The 17,855-nt window shown below is 45.9% G+C and overlaps 2 protein-coding genes across 10 annotated transcripts in view; one reads left to right on the plus strand and one right to left on the minus strand.

Moving 5' to 3' along the window:
* Nucleotides 1–328: 328 nt before the first annotated feature.
* RWDD2B (RWD domain containing 2B) lies at nucleotides 329–11,540 on the minus strand. Of its 4 annotated transcripts, none has more exons than XM_079766269.1 (5): nucleotides 11,294–11,540; nucleotides 5,204–5,429; nucleotides 5,057–5,124; nucleotides 4,575–4,937; nucleotides 329–4,039 (listed from the first exon to the last, which is right to left on the minus strand). In XM_079766269.1, exons 2-5 carry the CDS (start codon nucleotides 5,408–5,410, stop codon nucleotides 3,805–3,807), a joined length of 873 nt encoding a protein of 290 aa, XP_079622395.1. In that variant the 5' UTR covers nucleotides 5,411–5,429; nucleotides 11,294–11,540; the 3' UTR covers nucleotides 329–3,804. The 4 variants fall into 4 exon arrangements, with proteins under 4 accessions (XP_079622395.1, XP_079622393.1, XP_079622394.1 ...); XM_079766267.1 differs by having other exon boundaries at nucleotides 5,204–9,740; XM_079766268.1 differs by having other exon boundaries at nucleotides 10,739–11,540.
* Nucleotides 11,541–11,622: 82 nt separating this feature from the next.
* Nucleotides 11,623–17,855, plus strand: part of USP16 (ubiquitin specific peptidase 16) — a 28,646-nt gene continuing 22,413 nt past the window's right edge. For 5 of the 6 annotated variants that reach the window (XM_079766969.1, XM_079766972.1, XM_079766973.1 and 2 more), the window contains exons 1-4: nucleotides 11,623–11,749; nucleotides 12,340–12,547; nucleotides 15,257–15,358; nucleotides 17,009–17,187. In XM_079766969.1, coding sequence (XP_079623095.1) covers nucleotides 15,298–15,358; nucleotides 17,009–17,187 — 240 coding nt within the window. In that variant the 5' untranslated portion in view covers nucleotides 11,623–11,749; nucleotides 12,340–12,547; nucleotides 15,257–15,297. Of the gene's footprint in view, nucleotides 11,750–12,339; nucleotides 12,589–15,256; nucleotides 15,359–17,008; nucleotides 17,188–17,855 lie in introns of all 6 variants that reach the window. The other variant, XM_079766970.1, reaches the window with a different exon arrangement.

Here is a 17,855-nt window from a genome sequence, read left to right on the forward strand (position 1 = left end):
ACGCATCAGGGACAGCTCCACTGGGTCAGCCTCTTGGGTCAGATTCCTGCCCTGTAAACTATTGGACCCGCCTCATTGCGCCCTTGGGAGCCAGATGCAGCCAGGCACCACCCTATCTTCAGGGTCTTGAACTAAACCCTGTCAGGGCCTCCTCCAAACTACCCTGACTGCCTGCCTGCCTGCCTTCCTTCCTTCCTTCTCTTGCTCTGTTACAGTATATGAGAGGGGTTCATCTCCCCCAGTTGCTCGTGGAAGTGGGGTTCTTGGGGTACCTCTAGAATAAGCATTTCCAGAGACCCCCACGAGAGGATGAGGTATAGTAGAAAACTTTATTTTCACAGAATTACACCTCTGGGTTTCCAAAGCCCCATTTCCCTTAGTCCAGTCATAGAAAAAGGGCAGGTTGGGCTTCACTAGGTCTAAATCAGAGCCAGTGTCCAGAGTTTCTTTTCCATGTTGGAGCCGGGTCCAACCCCGCATCAGGCGAGGTGCAGTCCATTAATCCATATGGCTATAGAGGAAACATGGGCAAGAGCCACACAAGAGAGCCCCACAAACCAATGGCGAGGAGCAACAATTCTGAAGAGGGCCTGTTTAGGGGATTATACATTTCCAAATGTCCACACGCTTGCAGTGGCCATGCTCACTCTGGCCAACCATCTCTGTCTCCTGGTGTGATTGGCAAACAAGTACCTTCCCTAGGTCACAACAACTTTATTGGGCTTGTGTCTGTTTTCCCTTTGTTGGATCCCTTCCCCCAATGTTTTCCAGGAATGGGCAGGTGCTCCCTGGGCAGTGTGACATTGCAGCTTCCTGGTAAAGCTGCCCAAATGACATGCCTGTAACGTCTGCCTTCCCTTTCTCCTTTCCTGCTATTAATAACTGGCTAATTACAATGGTATCACAGGGATTGTAGCTGCTGCTTCAGTGCTGACCTCTGTTACCTCTTTTGGCTTTTAAAATCCCTTTTAACCAATCTCCCACATTAATTTTTTAATATATTCTTATTGCTTTCTGAGAGAGGGAGAGAGAATCACTGATTGCCCCCCAGCACGCCCCACACCAGGGACTGAGCCCAACCCAGGCATATTTATTTATTATTAAATAAGTAGTGAAGTTTGTTTTCTGAACCAGATGGCGTCAGGTTTGCCAGATTGTGCTTCAGTGGGAGGCTTGTGGTGCCCCTGACAGTTTCTATGGGCTCAGTTCATCCTAGGTTGTGTAATCAATGTGTGTGTGTGTGGGGGGGGGGGGGGGGAGGTGTTTAACTACCAGCACCTGTCCTTAACTCCCAGCTGCCTTGCAGTTTTACAGAAACTGTTGGATTCCCCAATAACCTGAAACATAGATTTCTTAAACAGATAAAGCTCTGTAACAGCTGTTTTTATATAAATACTGAAAGTAGTAAGTTCTTAATGCATTTTTTCAAATTAATGTGCAGATGATAAGATTGGCTTCCACTTTTCAAGTTCAATGGATATGGATTTGTGGGATTGTTACAATTTTTGAATTTTGTTTTGCTTAAAAATACTATTGCCCTAGCTGGTTTGGCTCAGTGGATAGAGCTTGGACTGAAGGATCCCAGGTTGAATTCTAGTCAAGGTCACATGCCGGGTTTCAAGCTCCATCCCCAGTAGGGGGCTTGCAGGAAGCACCTGATCAATGATTCTCTCTCATTGTTGTTTCTAATTCTCTCTCCCCCTCCCCCTTCCTCTCTGAAATCAATTAAAAAATATATGAGTAAAAAAAGAAAATTAAAAACTAATACTATTGTTGCCCAGACAGTGTGGCTCAATGGTTGAATGTTGACCTAGGAACCAGTTCAATTCCTGGTCAAGGCACATGCCCGTGTTTTGCCCTGGATCTCTGGTTGGGGAGTGCTAGAGGAAGCCGATCCAATCAATGATGTTTCTCTATCACTCTCCCTTCCTATCTCTCTAAAAATCAATAAAAACATACTTTAAAAATGACACTATTGTTTATATAGGAATTACTTTTATAAATAAAAGTGGACATGTAGCCAATGTTTTCTGCTCACACTGTTTTCTATAGATTTTTAACTTTTAATCGTAATTTGATTTGGCATTAATAGTTTCTTTTAAGGATAACACTTTCTTCATAGATGATTCCAGTTCAAGACATATTATTGGAATAATACATAGAAAAATTGTCATTGTGGAATGAATATACATATTGAATAGTTTTACATTTAAGGATCTTTATATTAAATATTCATTTTTAAAGTCTAAGGAAGCCATATTGCTCTAACATTTAACTAGTTTCTTACAGCTTTTATTGTGTCTCTTACATTAATGTAGGAGGACCATCTAACTTGCTGTTTTCTTTTTTGCTGACTAGTACTGTCACCCATTTTCAAAGGAATTTACTAATCATGAGGTTGGAACATCTGCATTCTCTGTCACTCTGTCAATAGTCCAATGTCTAAATTTGACAGGTTTGTCCCGAGGAAGAAAACTAATAATATTTTATTATATTCTATGTGTTTTTTGTTACACTTGAGATCTGTGTATTTGTACATATCAGTGTATTTTTTACTAAAATAATGTACAGCCTGGCTGGTGTAGCTCAGTGGTTGAGCATCAACCTATGATCCAGGAGGTCATGGTTCAATTCCGGACAGGGCACATGACTGGGTTTCTGGCTCGATCCACAGTGTGGGGCGTGCAGGAGGCAGCCAATAAATGATTCTCTCTCATTACTAATGTTTCTATTTCTCTCTCCCTCTCCTTTCCTTCCTCTGAAATCAATAAAAACATTTTTAAAAAGAGATTGAGCTCAGTTCATGCCTTACCCTTCTGTGAGGTGAACTCAGGAACAGGGCATTAAGTATACAAAAATATATATGAGCTGCAAACTCTATTTAAGAAATACTTCACGTGTTTGTGTATCAAATGGTTGGGATAGAATAAAAACTAAAGCTTTAAAAATATTTATTTGGCAAAACAGCTTTCCACTGCTGCTAAGTGGCACAGAAATATAAATAAGATGGGTTTTATTTCATAAGTAGAGGCCCGTGTAGGGTCTAGGGTCCCTAGGCCTGGCCGGTGATCAGGGCTAGCTGGGGCCTTCCTTCATCCATGCCTCCCCCTGGTGGTCAGTGCACATCATAGCGAGTGATCCAACTCCCGGTTGAACTCCCGAGGGGGCACTTTGCATATTAGCCTTTTATAGAGATAGATAAGCTGTCTATAGCGAGGCAGGGGCTGGTGCTGGGTCAGCAGCTCACCACAGGCGCTGGCATCTCTGTGGTTCTCTTGGCCTTCCTGCCCTCGAGCTTGAGGGGCTACTGCAGCTCCAACCATCGGCCTTGGTGTTGCAGCAAAAAGAGGGGGAAGAGGTGCTCTCGCTGTGTCAATCATGTTTACCAGGAAAGCAAAAGTTTTACTAGGCAACCCATAGCCAAAGCCCTATCCCCAGGCCACCTGAGCTTCAAGAGAGGCTGGGAGAGCTCATGGAAGCAGGTAAAGGGCAGGGGTTAGAGACTGGGTGGCAAGTTGGACTACCAATACTATCTAACTCAAGTCAAATTAATTTCTCTTTCAAAATGGGTAGATATGCCAAGGTATTTCTGTCAATAATTTTAAGATTATAAACTAAGACTCAGTTCTGCATTCAATCAGGACATATTTTTAACAGATGCACTTCAGCTATGCTACTTTTTCTTTTTTACCCCTAACATTCTAGAATGGACTAAAGGAAAATTACTTAATCTCTCAAGAAAGAGGGGGTAAAAAACCAAATGGCCAACAGTGACAAAATACTTTCAATGACTCCTCTGCTTAGCTACTGTCCTTCCACGCCAAAGAACATCTGGAAAACATCCCCACATCCACTGGCATTTAAAAACTGATACAGCTGACCAAAGTCCATGTGGTTTCCTCTGGCTCCACTAACACTGAACACTTTTTCTTCAAAAACTGAAAATTTTCTCCATCTTTCCATTTCATCATTTGTACCATCCAAAGGAATGTCTTCTCGATGGCGAATCAAAATTCTCTTCCAGTTTAATTTTTTGAGTCTGAAAAGAAATTTTCAAAGAAGAAAATTTGAAACTGTGTTGTGCATTCTAGAACACTGAAATCATTATTTTCCTAGAAAGGAAGAATCTATTTTATCTCAGGGATTTATTTTAATCAAATGTGATTCTGGTCATAATCCTGTCCCCAAAGTTTGTTGCATTATCACTGATACAGAAAGTGCTGATTCTCAAACTCCCGAAAGGGACCCCTCAGAAACTCATTTAGGGTACCAGTAGAGAAGTGAGAGGATTAGAAATTCCCAAGCTTCACAGGGAATACACAGCTTACGATGAGGAAGAATCAGATCCACGGGAATGGAGGGCCTTGATTCACCATCTCTTTACAGAACCCTCCCATGTGCACTGTGTCCGATGAGGGAAGTGATGTGACCACGTGTGAGTTCTACTTTGTCCACTGACTTGAGACTGAATTCCCACAAGACACCACCCAGGGAAATGCTTATTTTACATCTCTAGGATCTAGTTGAGAACTGCGATTATTGGCACAGCACAGAGTTTGTGAGAGTGCACCCACCTTGACCAGAATTCTTCGCAAGCACCGTGGGGGCCTTCCACACAGACCACGCCTGGCTTCCCAGGCATGCTAAAGCCCGACAGGGCAAGCTCCTTCGCCCACTGCAGAATGTCCTTCCGTTTGCATTTGTTGTAGATGTGATGGCTATAGATCCAGAGTCTCGTGAGAATGACATGGACGGGCTGGTCTGTACTTCCTGGAATGGGGGGAGGGGTGGGGTCTCTGCTGACATAGCCAGAGGCGTGTTCTCTAACCCAGTCGGTGGCATTCAGTATACAGACGTCTCCGAGGCAATTCCTCTGCAGGTATGTGGTCAGATCTGTGTTCAGCTGAGTCTGCTGGGATCTACTTAATAATACTGACCTGGTTTATATGGGATAAAACATTAAATCAGTTTTCCTGGAACAGAAAACAAAATCAAGAATTGCTATTATTCTCCGATTAATTTTGACCTTAAAAGCTAGCCAGTTCCTGTAACACACCTGACAGTGATTTCAGGCAGAACTGCAGGGTATTCAAAAGGAAGAATACAGGCCAGAGAAAACACCACCTGATCAAGAGAGAAGGAAAATGCCCTCAGCGTTACGTCTTGACGCGTTTCAATGCTCCCAAAAGCAAAGCTGATTTACCACTGTGTCCGCAGACACGTCCAGGTTCATGTTGATAGTAAAGTAAACTTTTGAAGATCGGCCCTCCATCGTCCTCTTTTCAATGCAATCTTTCAGTTCTGCTACAGCGAGCTGGTCATTCACTATGAGCTCATTCTCGCCAGGGAACATGCTGGCCAGCAGGTCTAACTCAGAGAGCTGGGCCTCAGCCTGTTCAATCTCAACCATTTTGGATATCTGTAAGTTTCTAAGGAGGTAAGAATAAGAGACAATTAACACATACAATCTTAGGATTAAGGGTACTTATTAGATTAGTACCCTTAATTCAATAGATTAAGGTTACTTATTTAAAAAGTATTTGACTTCTTCAGAAAATGTGAAATTTGATCAGAATATCGTTCCCCATTATTCTACTTTGTAATGCCTTGTAATATGTATGTAATAGATGTAATATGTTAATATGGAACAATCCAGTGAGAACAATAAACTCTAATAATAACCACACACCGATTCCTACGTATTGAGATAGTTGATCTGGCATCTTGATCTACTTTATAAAAGTAACTGAATAATGTAATCAAAACCCACATCAATGACAGAGCCAGGAAAGAGGCTAAGACAGGTCACCTTGGAAACCTAGAATGAACAGAGTAAGCAGAGCTAAATCTATGATGGTTTTATCTTAATATTAGGTATATTAGTTTTAAAAGCAGGAGACTAGCCCTGACCGGTTTGGCTCAGTGGATGGAGCGTCAGCCTGTGGACTGAAGGGTCCCGGGTTCGATTCTGATCAAGGGCATGTACCTTGGTTGCGGGCACATCCCCAATAGGGGGTGTGCAGGAGGCAGCTGATCTATGTTTCTCTCTCATCGATGTTTCTAGCTCTCTATCCCTCTCCCTTCCTCTCTGTAAAAATAAATAAATAAATAAATAAATAAAATAAAAAAGAAAAGCAGGCCAAAACCGGTTTGGCTCAGTGGATAGAGCGTCGGTCTGCGGACTGGAGGGTCCCAGGTTCGGTTCTGGTCAAGGGCATGTACAATGGTTGCGGGCACATCCCCCGGTGGTGGGTGTGCAGGAGGCAGCCGGTCGATGTCTCTCTCTCGTCGATGTTTCTAGCTCTCTATCCCTCTCCCTTCCTCTCTGTGAAAAATCAATAAAATATATTTTTAAAAAAAAAAGAAAAGAAAAGCAGGAGACTGGGAAAAGGGAAAATAAAGGCTGCTAATTATTCCACAGCTCAAGTAACCCCTGTCAACATTAAAAAAGTACAAGGTTGGAAAATTCAAATAGTAGAGAAAAAAATTAAGATATAGTTTCTTGCTGGTAGTCTCTTCCCCTACCTACCTAAGTCCCCGATCCAAGGCAAAAAGTATTTGGTGTTTCACATCCAAAAAATTTTTAAACATTATACATAAACATAAATGGAAAACATATGTTGATATAATCCTAATAAAGAGGGAATATGCTAATTGACCCTCACACTGTCACAAAGATGGCGGCACCCACAGCCAATAAGGAGGGAATATGCTAATTGACTGCCCCACCATCAAAGATGGTGGCACCCACAGCCAATAAAGAGGGAATACGCTAATTGACTGCCCTGCCCTCAAAGATAGTGGTGCCCACAGCCAATGAGGGAATATGCTAATTGACTGTCACGCCCTCAAATATGGCGGTGCCCAGGGTCTGCTTGAGGAGCAGGCAGTGGCAGCAGCAGAGGTGTGACGGGGCATCGCCTTCCCCCGATCGCTGGGTAACCTCCCGCCCCTGAGGGCTCCAGGACTGTGAGAGGGGGCAGGCCAGGCTGAGGGACCCCCCTCCAGTGCATGAATTTTCATGCATCGGGCCTCTAGTGTGTAAATATATGTAGAGTGAGATATGTAAACATAATTAAAATGTGTCCAAAGGGATGACACATACATCTTCCCCCCCCCCCCCCGCCACTTCCTACCCCCTTTACCCCTCTTACTTTGGAGATCTAGTCACTGTCAGTACATGGCAATCTAGCTCATTCTCTCTAGGGGTTGTCATACTGAATCAGGTAGACATACTTTATTGCATTCTTTACCTTGGACATTTGGGTTGCTCCCACATTTTTGCTATTATGAACAATTCTGTAATAGAAGTTCGTTTCATATATACAGTTTGATGAGTCATATATATATATACACACACACACACACACACACACACACACACACACACATATATACACACTAGTATATATAATTTGGTGACTACATATTCAAGGGTAAGTTTGCAGAGATGGCTTGTTGGAACAACAAGTTCAACATTTAAAAACCAAGTTGCCTTCCAGAAAGTTGTCATACAAAAGTTTGAATTTTTTACATAGTTCCCTCCTTTTTAAAAATAATTATTAATACATTGTCTTGTGTGTATGTGTGTGGCATTCAAACAGAGTTTGAGGGACATACGGGACTATACCAAAAACCCTAACAACATTCATGTCATCCGAGTTCCAGAAGGAGAGAAGGCAGAGCTGAAAAAGTACTTGAAGAAATAATGGCTGAAAATTTTCCAAATATGTCAAAAGGCATAAAGGAATTCAAGAAGCTGAACATATCTCAAGCAAGATGAACACACAGAAAACCATATCAAGACACATCATAGACAAACGTCTGAAAACTAAAGACAAAGAAGAAAACCTTGAAAACAGCAAGAGATAAATGAGGAAAAATAATTCATGTTAAGAAAGCATTTCTCATCAGAAACTATAGAGGCCAGAAGGAAGAGTCATAACATTTTCCAAGTGCTGAAAGTAAAGAAAGATTATCCCACAGTATTACATCCAGTGAAAACATCCTCAGGAATGAAAGGGAAATCAAGACATTCTAAGACGAATGAAGCAATTATTAATAGTTGTCTAAACGTGGGTACAAGGAAGAAGGAAAAGACTTTTACTTTCCAATTTGGACGCTTCAATATCATTTGAAGTTTCGTGATTAGCCTGCAGCACTTTTAAATTTCACAGAAAAAAAGAAAGGTTACACTTATTTAAAAAGCTCAGTTCCATTGCTCAAGAGGAAAATATGGCTTACCTTCTCAAAGAGAATTTACTCAGTGAAGTCAAACACCATTATTTATGTTAGCGGTATCCTCAGGGAATTCTTTCTCGTCTTTGGTAAAGTTTTATCAAGCAGCTACTATATGTAGAGCTTCACCCATCCTTCCTTCCTGGAGCTTTCTATTTATTTATTTACTTATTTAATATATTTTTATTGATTTCAGAGAGGAAGGAAGAGGTAGAGAGAGATAGAAACATCAATGATGATAATCATTGATTGGCTGCTTCTTGCACGCCCCCTACTGGGGATGGAGCCAAAACCTGGGCATGTGCCCTTGACTGGAATCAAACCCAGGACCCTTCAGTCCATAGGCCGAGGCTCTATCCACTGAGCCAAACTAGCGAGGGAGAGCCTTCTATTTAGTTTGAGGATCGGGACATTAATAAGATCTAGAACAATGAAGATAAAAGGACTTAGTGTTAAATGATCAGTATAAATATTATTACAGGCATGGGGAGTAAGATTAGGGCACAATCAAAGAAATGGGCCACCAGGAAACTTTGGGCAAAGGCCACAGGAGCTGAGCTGAGCCTTGAAAGAAAGGTAAGACTTAGACAAGCCGAGTGGGAGGCATAATGGGGAGAGAGAAGAGAGGTCTGTGAGGCAGGAGAGCACAGAAAAATCACATAGCCCTGAACCTGTCCCTGCTTCAAACCCCAATGACCAAGGCCTAATCCAGAGGCTCATGATTTGGACTATTTTCCCTGGTGCTACCGACTTTGTGCCCTAACCCATTTTGGCCCTTCTTTCCTCTCTCAGCACCCAACTTCTGTGCCTTTCTTGTGGTCGGGTTCAGCCAATGGGCTGGCAGGAAGTGGGAGGATGGGAGGAGAGAGTCCATGGTACTTCTCTGTGGTTCTCTGCTTTGGTGGGATTCTGACAATGGCTGTGACGGGCTAAAGACCACCCCTTCTGCAGGCAGCCCTTGTTCCTCATTTCCAGCAGACCTTTCAGGCCTAGTCATGTTCCTTTAAACTTGGCCACTCCTCTGTAAACAGACCCTTTATGAACAATCTCTTCACAGCTTCATGTTGAGTGTGTGTTATTTCCTTCCAGACCCTTTGGTCCTCCTACCGGAGTCTGGTTCTAATGTCTCCATCAACTTGCGCTCAGCACCGTCATCACATTGACTGTATGCGGCGTCTAATACATGTATATGGAGACAAGCAAGAGAGCACCAGCAGTCCTGTCATCCCCCTTCACCCCCCCTTAGAAAAAAGTTATTGTAACTGGTGATTGGGCAACAGTGTTGTAATCTGAGAGGAAGGAGTCCCTAGAGTTCCACAGGGGAAGGCAAGCTGGCTGACCCCCCACAGCTCCCCATGGAGTGAACTGACCGGATTCACCATCTGGCTGTTAGTTTCAGACTCAGAAGCAGGAAATGCCCGCATGTTGAGTGGATCCACTCCCCACAGGCTGCCTTGGATGATCCATTATCAAGTCCTTTAGGACATTAGCTGCAATGGATCCTGTCAAAACAGACCACAGATTATGGGGATGTCTGAATTGTGAGGGGTGTTGAGTTCATTAGGATGAACTGGATGCAAATCTGGAAAACATGAAGCGCTCTCTCTGCACCCGTGAGTGTGAGTCGATGACAACACTACATCATTCCTAATGCCAGTGTGGTTCCAACTGAAGTCCAGGTGCCAGTGCCATGCTGGGGAAATCTTACACAAAAGCATTTTCCGCTTAAATAAGTTCTTGAGGTGCAGAATGACACAGAGTTCAACCAGTTTCTTTAGGGTGCCCAAGGGTCGTCCTATTGTCTTGACTGATCTAGTGTTTATCTTAGACACAAGTGATTGCATTTGGACAATAAATTATATGGGCACTTTTTTTTTTTGTATGTGGCTTCTCAGCCTTTATTGTTAGATCACAATATGCACCATGAATTTCTAAGAGGAGGGTTTAGTATGTGTTGTACCCCAAACCTATCTGACCCTGGAACACTTTTCTCCAGACCTAATGCCATTAGCGCTTCTCGATACAGATGCGTTATTCCTGGCTGGTCATCTAGCCGCCCCAACTTAGTTAAATACCAAGGCTACAGTCCATCTTCATCGAGTCCTTTTCAAATAACGTTTAAAATTCCTGGACTTATTAGAATTCCAAAAATACCCTTCCTAGTCTGTTTTGGAGCTGAGGACTCCAGCAAACAGCTTATTGGTGTTATTAGAGGAAAGGAGGTCACGCACTCAGGTCCTTGACTAGCGGTTTAAGTGTGCACTCTTGCCAGTCTGCCCCAGTGCCACCTGCCACCCATGACCTTGACCTTAGGCCAGTGGCTTGGTTTCTCGTGCCTCAGCCTCCCCATCTCCAAAGCGGAGATGACAGGGCTGCTGTGAGGACCGAATGAGGGTGTGGAAACGGCACAAAACAAACTTGGCACTAGAGTAAGTCCCTACAAGCGCCTGCTAGGGCCGCGAGGGGCTCCTCACTCAACAAGTGTCTCTTGAGCACCTACTGTGTCCAGCGCGGTCCTTGGCACTAAATGACAACAATGAACAACAGGACAAAGACATCTCTGCCGCCACGGAGATGCCCTCTCGTGGGAGGAGCCAGGACGCGGCCAGCGGACGGCTGTTAGGATGAAAAGGCAGGAAGGGGACAGGAGCCAGCGGGGAGGTCTGGGCCGAGTTCCCGGCCAAGGGCCCAGCACCCTCGGGCCAGAGGCAGGAGGATGCGGACCGGTGGCGGGAGCAGGCAGCAGGGCTTCAGGAGTCAGGGCTGGAGAGGAGACGCGGGCAGTGCCTGCGGGGCTCACACGGGCCAGAACTTCCCCTCCTGACTCCTACGGAAGGCCCCCGCGGGGTCTGGCTCGGTCGCGCAGAGGCCACACTGCTGCCGTGCGCTGCCGCGCGGGTGAGGGGCCCACCTGCCGGCAGGGCCCGCGGCTGGAAAGGATGCCCTGGGCTCGCCGTGCGGGAGGCGCCGCTCAGTCCCCAGCCCGCATTTCTGTGGGCCCTCGCGTCCTCCTCGCCTCGGTGTTTCTGGGTCAGACCGGGCCGGGGGCGCCCACCTGTTTAATTCCCCCACCGGGGCTCGGCGCCCATGGGTCCGGAACCAACAGACGGAACCGCAGGTAGTCCACACGGGCCGCGCTGGGGCTCAGAGGGTACTGCGCAGAACCAGGGGGCCCAACGAAGCTCAGGAGGGCTCCCGACGCCCCGCGTTGGCCTGAGGAGCCGCGAGGGGCCGCGCGCCTCCGGCGACCGCCGCTCCCGCTAACCAGCAGGTGAACAACCCACAGCCACGCCCCGCGGGGGAACGCACTCAGGACCAGACTTCCGGGACGCGGCGACTGAACTTCCGGCTCGAGGCGCGCGCATGCGCACCGCAGAGCCGCGCACCGGAAGTGGCTGAGGTCGGGCCGCTCCGGCTTCCGCTCCGTCGCCTCTTATTCGCCACGGGGAGGAGGACGGAGCCGGCCGCGCGGGGCCCGCGAGGAGTGCAGGGATGGGCGCCGTCGCCGCGGGTGAGTCGTGGCCTGGCCGCGCGGCCTCCGGCGCCCGGGACGCGAGTCTCCTGCCGGCCTCGCTCTCTGCGCCGCGGCCTCGCTCGGAGCGCGGGTCCCGGCCTCGCCTGGCGCCGCGGCCTCGCTGGCCTCGTCCTGTCACTTCCAGGAGCTGCCCAATGAGTTGTGGGTGCTGGCGCCCCCCTCGCCCCGGGGGCCCGCGGTTCCCGAGGATGGCGGCCGTTGCGGGGAGAGGGCTGGGGCGCGGGGGAAGCGGGCCGTCACCTCGGCGACCCTGTGCTCCAGGGTCGGACCCCAAACTCGGCGCCACGTTCCAGACCTGCTGACAGCAGTCCAGACGCTTCCATGCTTTTTTAAGAAATATATTTTTATTGATTCCAGAGAAGAAGGAAGTGGGAGAGAGAGAAGCATCCATGATGAGAGGGAATCATGGATCGGCTGCCTCCTGCACACCCTACACTGGCGATCCAGCCCGCAACCTGGGCCTGTGCCTTCACCGGGAATTGAACCCTGACCTCCGGGTTCATAGGTTGGCGCTCAACCACTGAGCCACACCGGCCGGGCTTAGTAGATTTCTTGATGTTTTACAGCTGACGGTGCCCACGGTACTCTCTTCCCATGACTCACTAGATGCCCTGTACGGTCGTCAAAACTTTACTGGGGCTGTTTCCGCAGCACTGAAGTCACCACCACTGTCCAGTCACAGCTCATCCTTCAAGTTTCCCTCAAAGCAGTTCTGACAGCGCTGCCTTCACGCGGCAGACGCCACCATTCTCCACGTGGTTGCTTCGTTCTCTTGTACGTACCTCTGCACCATGTGATCATCCTTAGTCCGTCAGGTATTTCCATGCACTAAGTGTTTCTTGAGGACCTACTAACACTGTTTTAGGTAATTCAGAGGCAATGCCTAAAACCGCTCCTTTTCCCGGACCTTTAGATCCCAGGTGGAGAAATTGCACATGTCCAGGTTGAAGATGCCCCAGCTCGGGGTCAGAGTCGGGTGTTTGGAGTGGAGGGCACCAAGGATTGACTGGGTGGGAGAGAACGGTCTGCCCTTGGTTCCATCTCTGACGCCCTGTGGTCCTTCATCATCTTGTTGAGTTTCCTCCTTTGGTGAGATGCTCCGTGTACAGAGTTGTTGTGAAACGCCAATGAGATGGTGATCATGAAAGGGCATGTGATTAAACTTCACTGGTGTTTTTTTTTTGAGAAGTTAATGAGGGTCAGGATTGCAGAGCAATGGGGACAACTTGTGAAGGACCCTGAGTGTAGGCTGGGGAATGTGGACTGGAGCCTGTTAAATGCTTTCAGTCAGGAGTGATGTGATGGAAATGGCATCATGGGAAGATGTTTCTGGTGCCAGAATGCAGCACAGGTTAGAGGGAGTTTGACTGGAGGCAAGAACTTGAGTGGTATTTACCCCCCTAAACTCTACAATTCTAGATAAGTTATGTTAAATGTTATCTTTAGGGCAAGAAAACATACATAAAATATACCTTGTATTATATACACCTATATATTTTGTATTCTTTTGTTTATTTACTTTGTAAACTTGTTACATTTTAGATTATCTTTGTAAAGGTTAACAATTACTTGATGTGGTACTAAATTTTCATACAGGCCTTTTGAATTACCTTTAATTACACTAACCCATTAAGAGCTAAAAGAGGAATACTTATAAGACCCTAAGACAAGACATGGTGACAGCTAAGTAGCAGAATTAATTGGGAAGTGTTTTCAAAACATGTGTTCCAAGTCTAACTTTACACTAATGTAATCAGAATTTTAGTAAGCATGCCAGGTCAGATATTCAGTGATTTTGACACTAAGCTATTGTAATGTATGTTAAGTACAACTTTTCAAAATCATTACTATTATTTAAAATTATGTAAACCTGTATGTACTTTCAGTACTTTTCATATTTACTAATTTTGCATTGTTGCCTAAGGAGGTGCAGACCTGATGTGTCATAGTATTCCAAACTGACTTTATAATATAAATATTTGACAATGCAATTATAATAAATTATTGTATAATACCCATATAGGGTAGTATTCATACAGGAAATCCTGGTGTGGAAAACGCAGAACAATCTATCATTGTTTTCTTTTTGGCCTGGTAATTATTTTGCAAACTTTCTAACTCACTTTAATAGTTTGTTTTCAGAATTATTTTTAATTTTTCTTAGAGAAATTATTGATTTAATTTGCATAGACCTCAGAGCTAAGAAAGGAAACTTAGCCTGGCCAGCATGGCTCAGTGGTTGAGCATCAGCCTATGGACCAGGAAGTCACAGTTCAGTTCCCTGTCAGGGTACAGGCTCCATTCCACTGTGGGACATGCAGGAGGCAGCTAGTCAGTGATTCTCATCATTGATGTTTCCATCTCTCTCTCCCTCTCCCTTCGTCTCTGAAATCAATAAAAATATATTTTAAAAAAAGAAAGAAAGGCAACTTAGAAGGGAAGGACATTGTCTGCGTGCCACGCATTCCACGTGTGCTTAGTGAGAAGTTGAATCCAAATGGTGCCATGTGCTGAGACTTCAGGTCTGTGTAAGAAGACCTGGGTTCTCTCCTAACCTTCACATTTATTGAAAACCTCTTTTTTGCCCTAACCGGTTTGGCTCAGTGGATAGAGCGTCGGCCTGTGGACTGAAGGGTCCCAGGTTGGATTCCGATCAAGGGCATGTACCTTGGTTGCAGGCACATCCCCAGTGGGGAGTGTGCAGGAGGCAGCTGATTGATGTTTCTCTCTCATCGATGTTTCTAACTCTCTATCCCTCTCCCTTCCTCTCTGTAAAAAAATCAATAAAATATATTAAAAAAGAAAAAAGAAAACCTCTTTTTAAAAATAATGTATTTTTATTAATTTCAGAGAGGAAAGGAGAGGGAGAGAGAGACGAACATCAGTGATGAGAGAGAATCTGTCTCCTGCACGCCCCCTAATGGGGATCGGGCCCACAACCCAGTCATGTGCCCTTGACCGGAATTGAACCTGGGACCCTTCAGTCCTCAGGCCGTCGCTCCATCCACTGAGCCAAACCAGCCAGGGCTTTTGAAGACCTCTTAACCTGACTAAGAATCCGTTTCATAAGCTAGGAAACTAGTGTAGTACTGTTTATTTTCTCTACTTCAGAGTTTTTATTGAAAACTACATGATATATGTGGATGGTCTTTATAAATGACTAGAGGCCTGATGTACGAAATTCATGCAAGAGTAGGCCTTCCTTCCCCCCAGCTGCTGGCACCAGCCTCCCTCTAGCACCCGGGACTTCCCTCCAGCTGCCCACAGGCATCGGACCCTGGCTGGCTTCCCCTGTCCTGCCCCAGCTTCGTCAGGAAGGACGTCCAGAAGATGTCTGGTCTAATTAGCATATTACCTTTTCATTATCATAGATAGTGTGTGATAAACATGTAAAATGTTACCTATGGCTGAGTTCTATTACTGTCTCAGAAAAAGTATAAATGACCTTTTTTTAAATCAAGTTAACTTTATCTTGTTTTCTAGATTGTTATTTTGTGTCAGGAAGTAATCCATGAAGTGCCAACATGGGAAAAAAACGGATAAAGGGAAAAATTGTTCCAGTTGATGATACTTCTGAATCTTTAGGTATATTTCACCAATTGAACCTTTAAAGTGATGTTTATGTCTGTAAATGGCCATTTTTTAATGTGTAAAAATGGGATCGCCCTCAGTGGATAGAGCGTCGGCCTGCAGACTGAAGGGTCCCAGGTTCGATTCAGGTCAAGGGCACATGCCCAGGTTGTGGGCTTGATCCCTAGTAGGGGGTGAACAGGAGGCAGCTGATCAATTATTCTCTCTCATCATTGATGTTTCTTTCTCTTTCCCTCTCACTTCCTCTCTGAAATCAATAAAAAATATATTTTAAAAAATTTTTAAAAAGGGATCAAAGTGTACATTATTGTTCTGTAATTTGCATTTCTTTTTTTTTTTTTAATTGATTTCAGAGAGAAATTGATTTCAGATTGGGGATCGAGCCCGCAACCCGGGCATATGCCCTGACCAGGAATCCAACCTGGGACCCTTCAGTCCACAGTTGACACTCTATTCACTGAGCCACACCAGCTAGGGCTGTAATTTGCATTTCAACTTAATGTTTTTATCTAATACACTAGGGGCACAGTGCACAAATTCGTGCACTTTGAAAGGAACTGTGGGCTGTGAGGCTGCGGTAGGCATAGGAGCAGGTCCTGGCCCATCCTCTGCGCCCCCGCCCGGCCCCTCCTGCCGTGGCACCCTCCCCCCCAGTCCCGTCTGCTGGCAGCCCCCCTCCTGCCGCCGCCGCTGCTCCCACACGCTGATGGCGCCAGCCCTGCTAGCACCCGTTGACGGCGAGGAGTGATTGGGGCCAGCGCTGGGCGCTGGCAGTGGGTGCGAGCGGGGCCAGCGTCTGCAGCAGAGGCGAGCGCTGGGCAGGACCGTGGTGCTGGAGCAAAGAATTTTCAGTAGCCACCAGAGCCCCAGTGACAGCGACCAGTGCCCCATCTTGGTCTGGCGCCCCTGGTCACCTCCACCATCCCACCGCAACCGACGCCTGCCATGTTCCGTGCATGCCCCCTGGTGGTCAGCGCACGTCATAGTGACCAGTTGTTCGATTGTTCCAGTTGTTCTGCCATTCGGTCTATTTGCATATTAGCCTTTTATTATAAATGACACATCCTATATGTCGTTTAACAGTTTTCAACATTTTAATGGCATGATTAGTCCATTGATAAAAAAGACCATGAGTTCATAGTTCTCGTCTGCTGTCTACAGTTGTGAAACTTTCAGTGGCTGCCGTCTCCTGCCTTGTGCTACTGTAACGTACTTTGGGATTCCTGTACATGCATTTGTTCTCCTGCCTCTCCTGCCAGGGTGTGAGCTCCTCAGTGAGAGAGCTGAGCTTGGTTCTTTCGGTTCCCTGCACCTGCCTCAGCACGGGGCCTGCTGACTGAGCAAGCACCTCTCTGCAAACGTTTAAAATAAAGAGGATAATAAATATGATAAAAGGCCTCAGTTAAAGGAAATAGTTAAATGCATCGAAGTGAATGTATGTAGGACTACAAAAAATAGCAAAATTCCAGATTTCTCACATAATCAACTAATATTCAGATACCAAACAAAATGTTACTTTTCAGATTATCTAACAATTTGTACCTAGGATAAATTCATATTTGAAGTTCAAATGAAAGGTAAGCTTTGGGATTCTCTGAAGAAAGTTGTATTTTATCTCATCAGTCGTGTTATTTGTTTTACTAGAACCTGTGTGCAGACACATTAGAAAAGGATTGGAACAAGGTCTTCTGAAAAAGGCTTTAGTGAATGTGGAATGGAATATTTGCCAAGATTGTAAGACAGACAATAAAGTGAAAGATAAATCTGAAGAAGAAGCAGAAGAAAACCCTTCAGTTTGGCTGTGTCTTAAATGCGGCCATCAGGTATGCTTAGATGTTGATCATTGTGGGATTTTACAAACTGAGCTTGTTTTAGAAGGTGTTACCTAAGTACAGGATGCCAGCTCGCATAGGCCATGTTCCCTAGGGAGCAGGTGCCTGGACTGAGGTTTGTGAGATTTAGGTGGTTTCCTGGGATGTGTTTGCAGTGTATCTTCACCAGGAAAACTGTGAGGGAGGCAGGATTAGGCTGAGGGAGAGCAAAGAGGCAGACCTTCAGGGCCTCAGCTAGTCTCAGAATGAGCCGTGGTCTTGGTACCTGTGCATAAACCAGTCCTTGGATGTGGGCTGCCCTTGGTGTTGGGACAGGTGGGGTGGGGGACCACCCTTAGCCAAGCCAGCTTCCTTTCTCAGGATAATTCCTGAGGATGGACAGACCGAGCTGTGAGCTGTCAGCAGGCAGCTGGGAGAAGGGAGTGCCTTGGTCTTGTGGGTGGGGGTATCTGGGTGGCAGAACAGCTCCCAGGTATACACGCACTAGAGGTCAGGGTCTCCTAAGTCACCTGTATTGGTTTGGGAACAGGGCTGCGAGCCAGTTCTGCCATAAAGCCTGAAGATGAGGCAGACACCTTTGTTTTTCAATTGAAACTTTACTGAGATGATTACAGACTCAAATGCAGTGTGAGAAATAATAGAGATATCTCTGCACACTT

Source organism: Cnephaeus nilssonii, assembly GCF_951640355.1.
Source record: "Cnephaeus nilssonii genome assembly, chromosome: 3".
In the NCBI taxonomy this organism is placed as follows: Eukaryota; Metazoa; Chordata; class Mammalia; order Chiroptera; family Vespertilionidae; genus Cnephaeus; species Cnephaeus nilssonii.

Bases quoted from the DNA above. Each gene is read 5' to 3' on its own strand.
- RWDD2B (XM_079766269.1), bottom strand. From the start codon at position 5,410: ATGGTTGAGATTGAACAGGCTGAGGCCCAGCTCTCTGAGTTAGACCTG. The intron at 5,125-5,203 runs GTAAATCAGCTT...TCTCTTGATCAG, and splicing joins ACGTGTCTGCGGACACAGTG to GTGGTGTTTTCTCTGGCCTG. The intron at 4,938-5,056 runs GTGTGTTACAGG...CATATAAACCAG, and splicing joins CTGCCTGAAATCACTGTCAG to GTCAGTATTATTAAGTAGAT.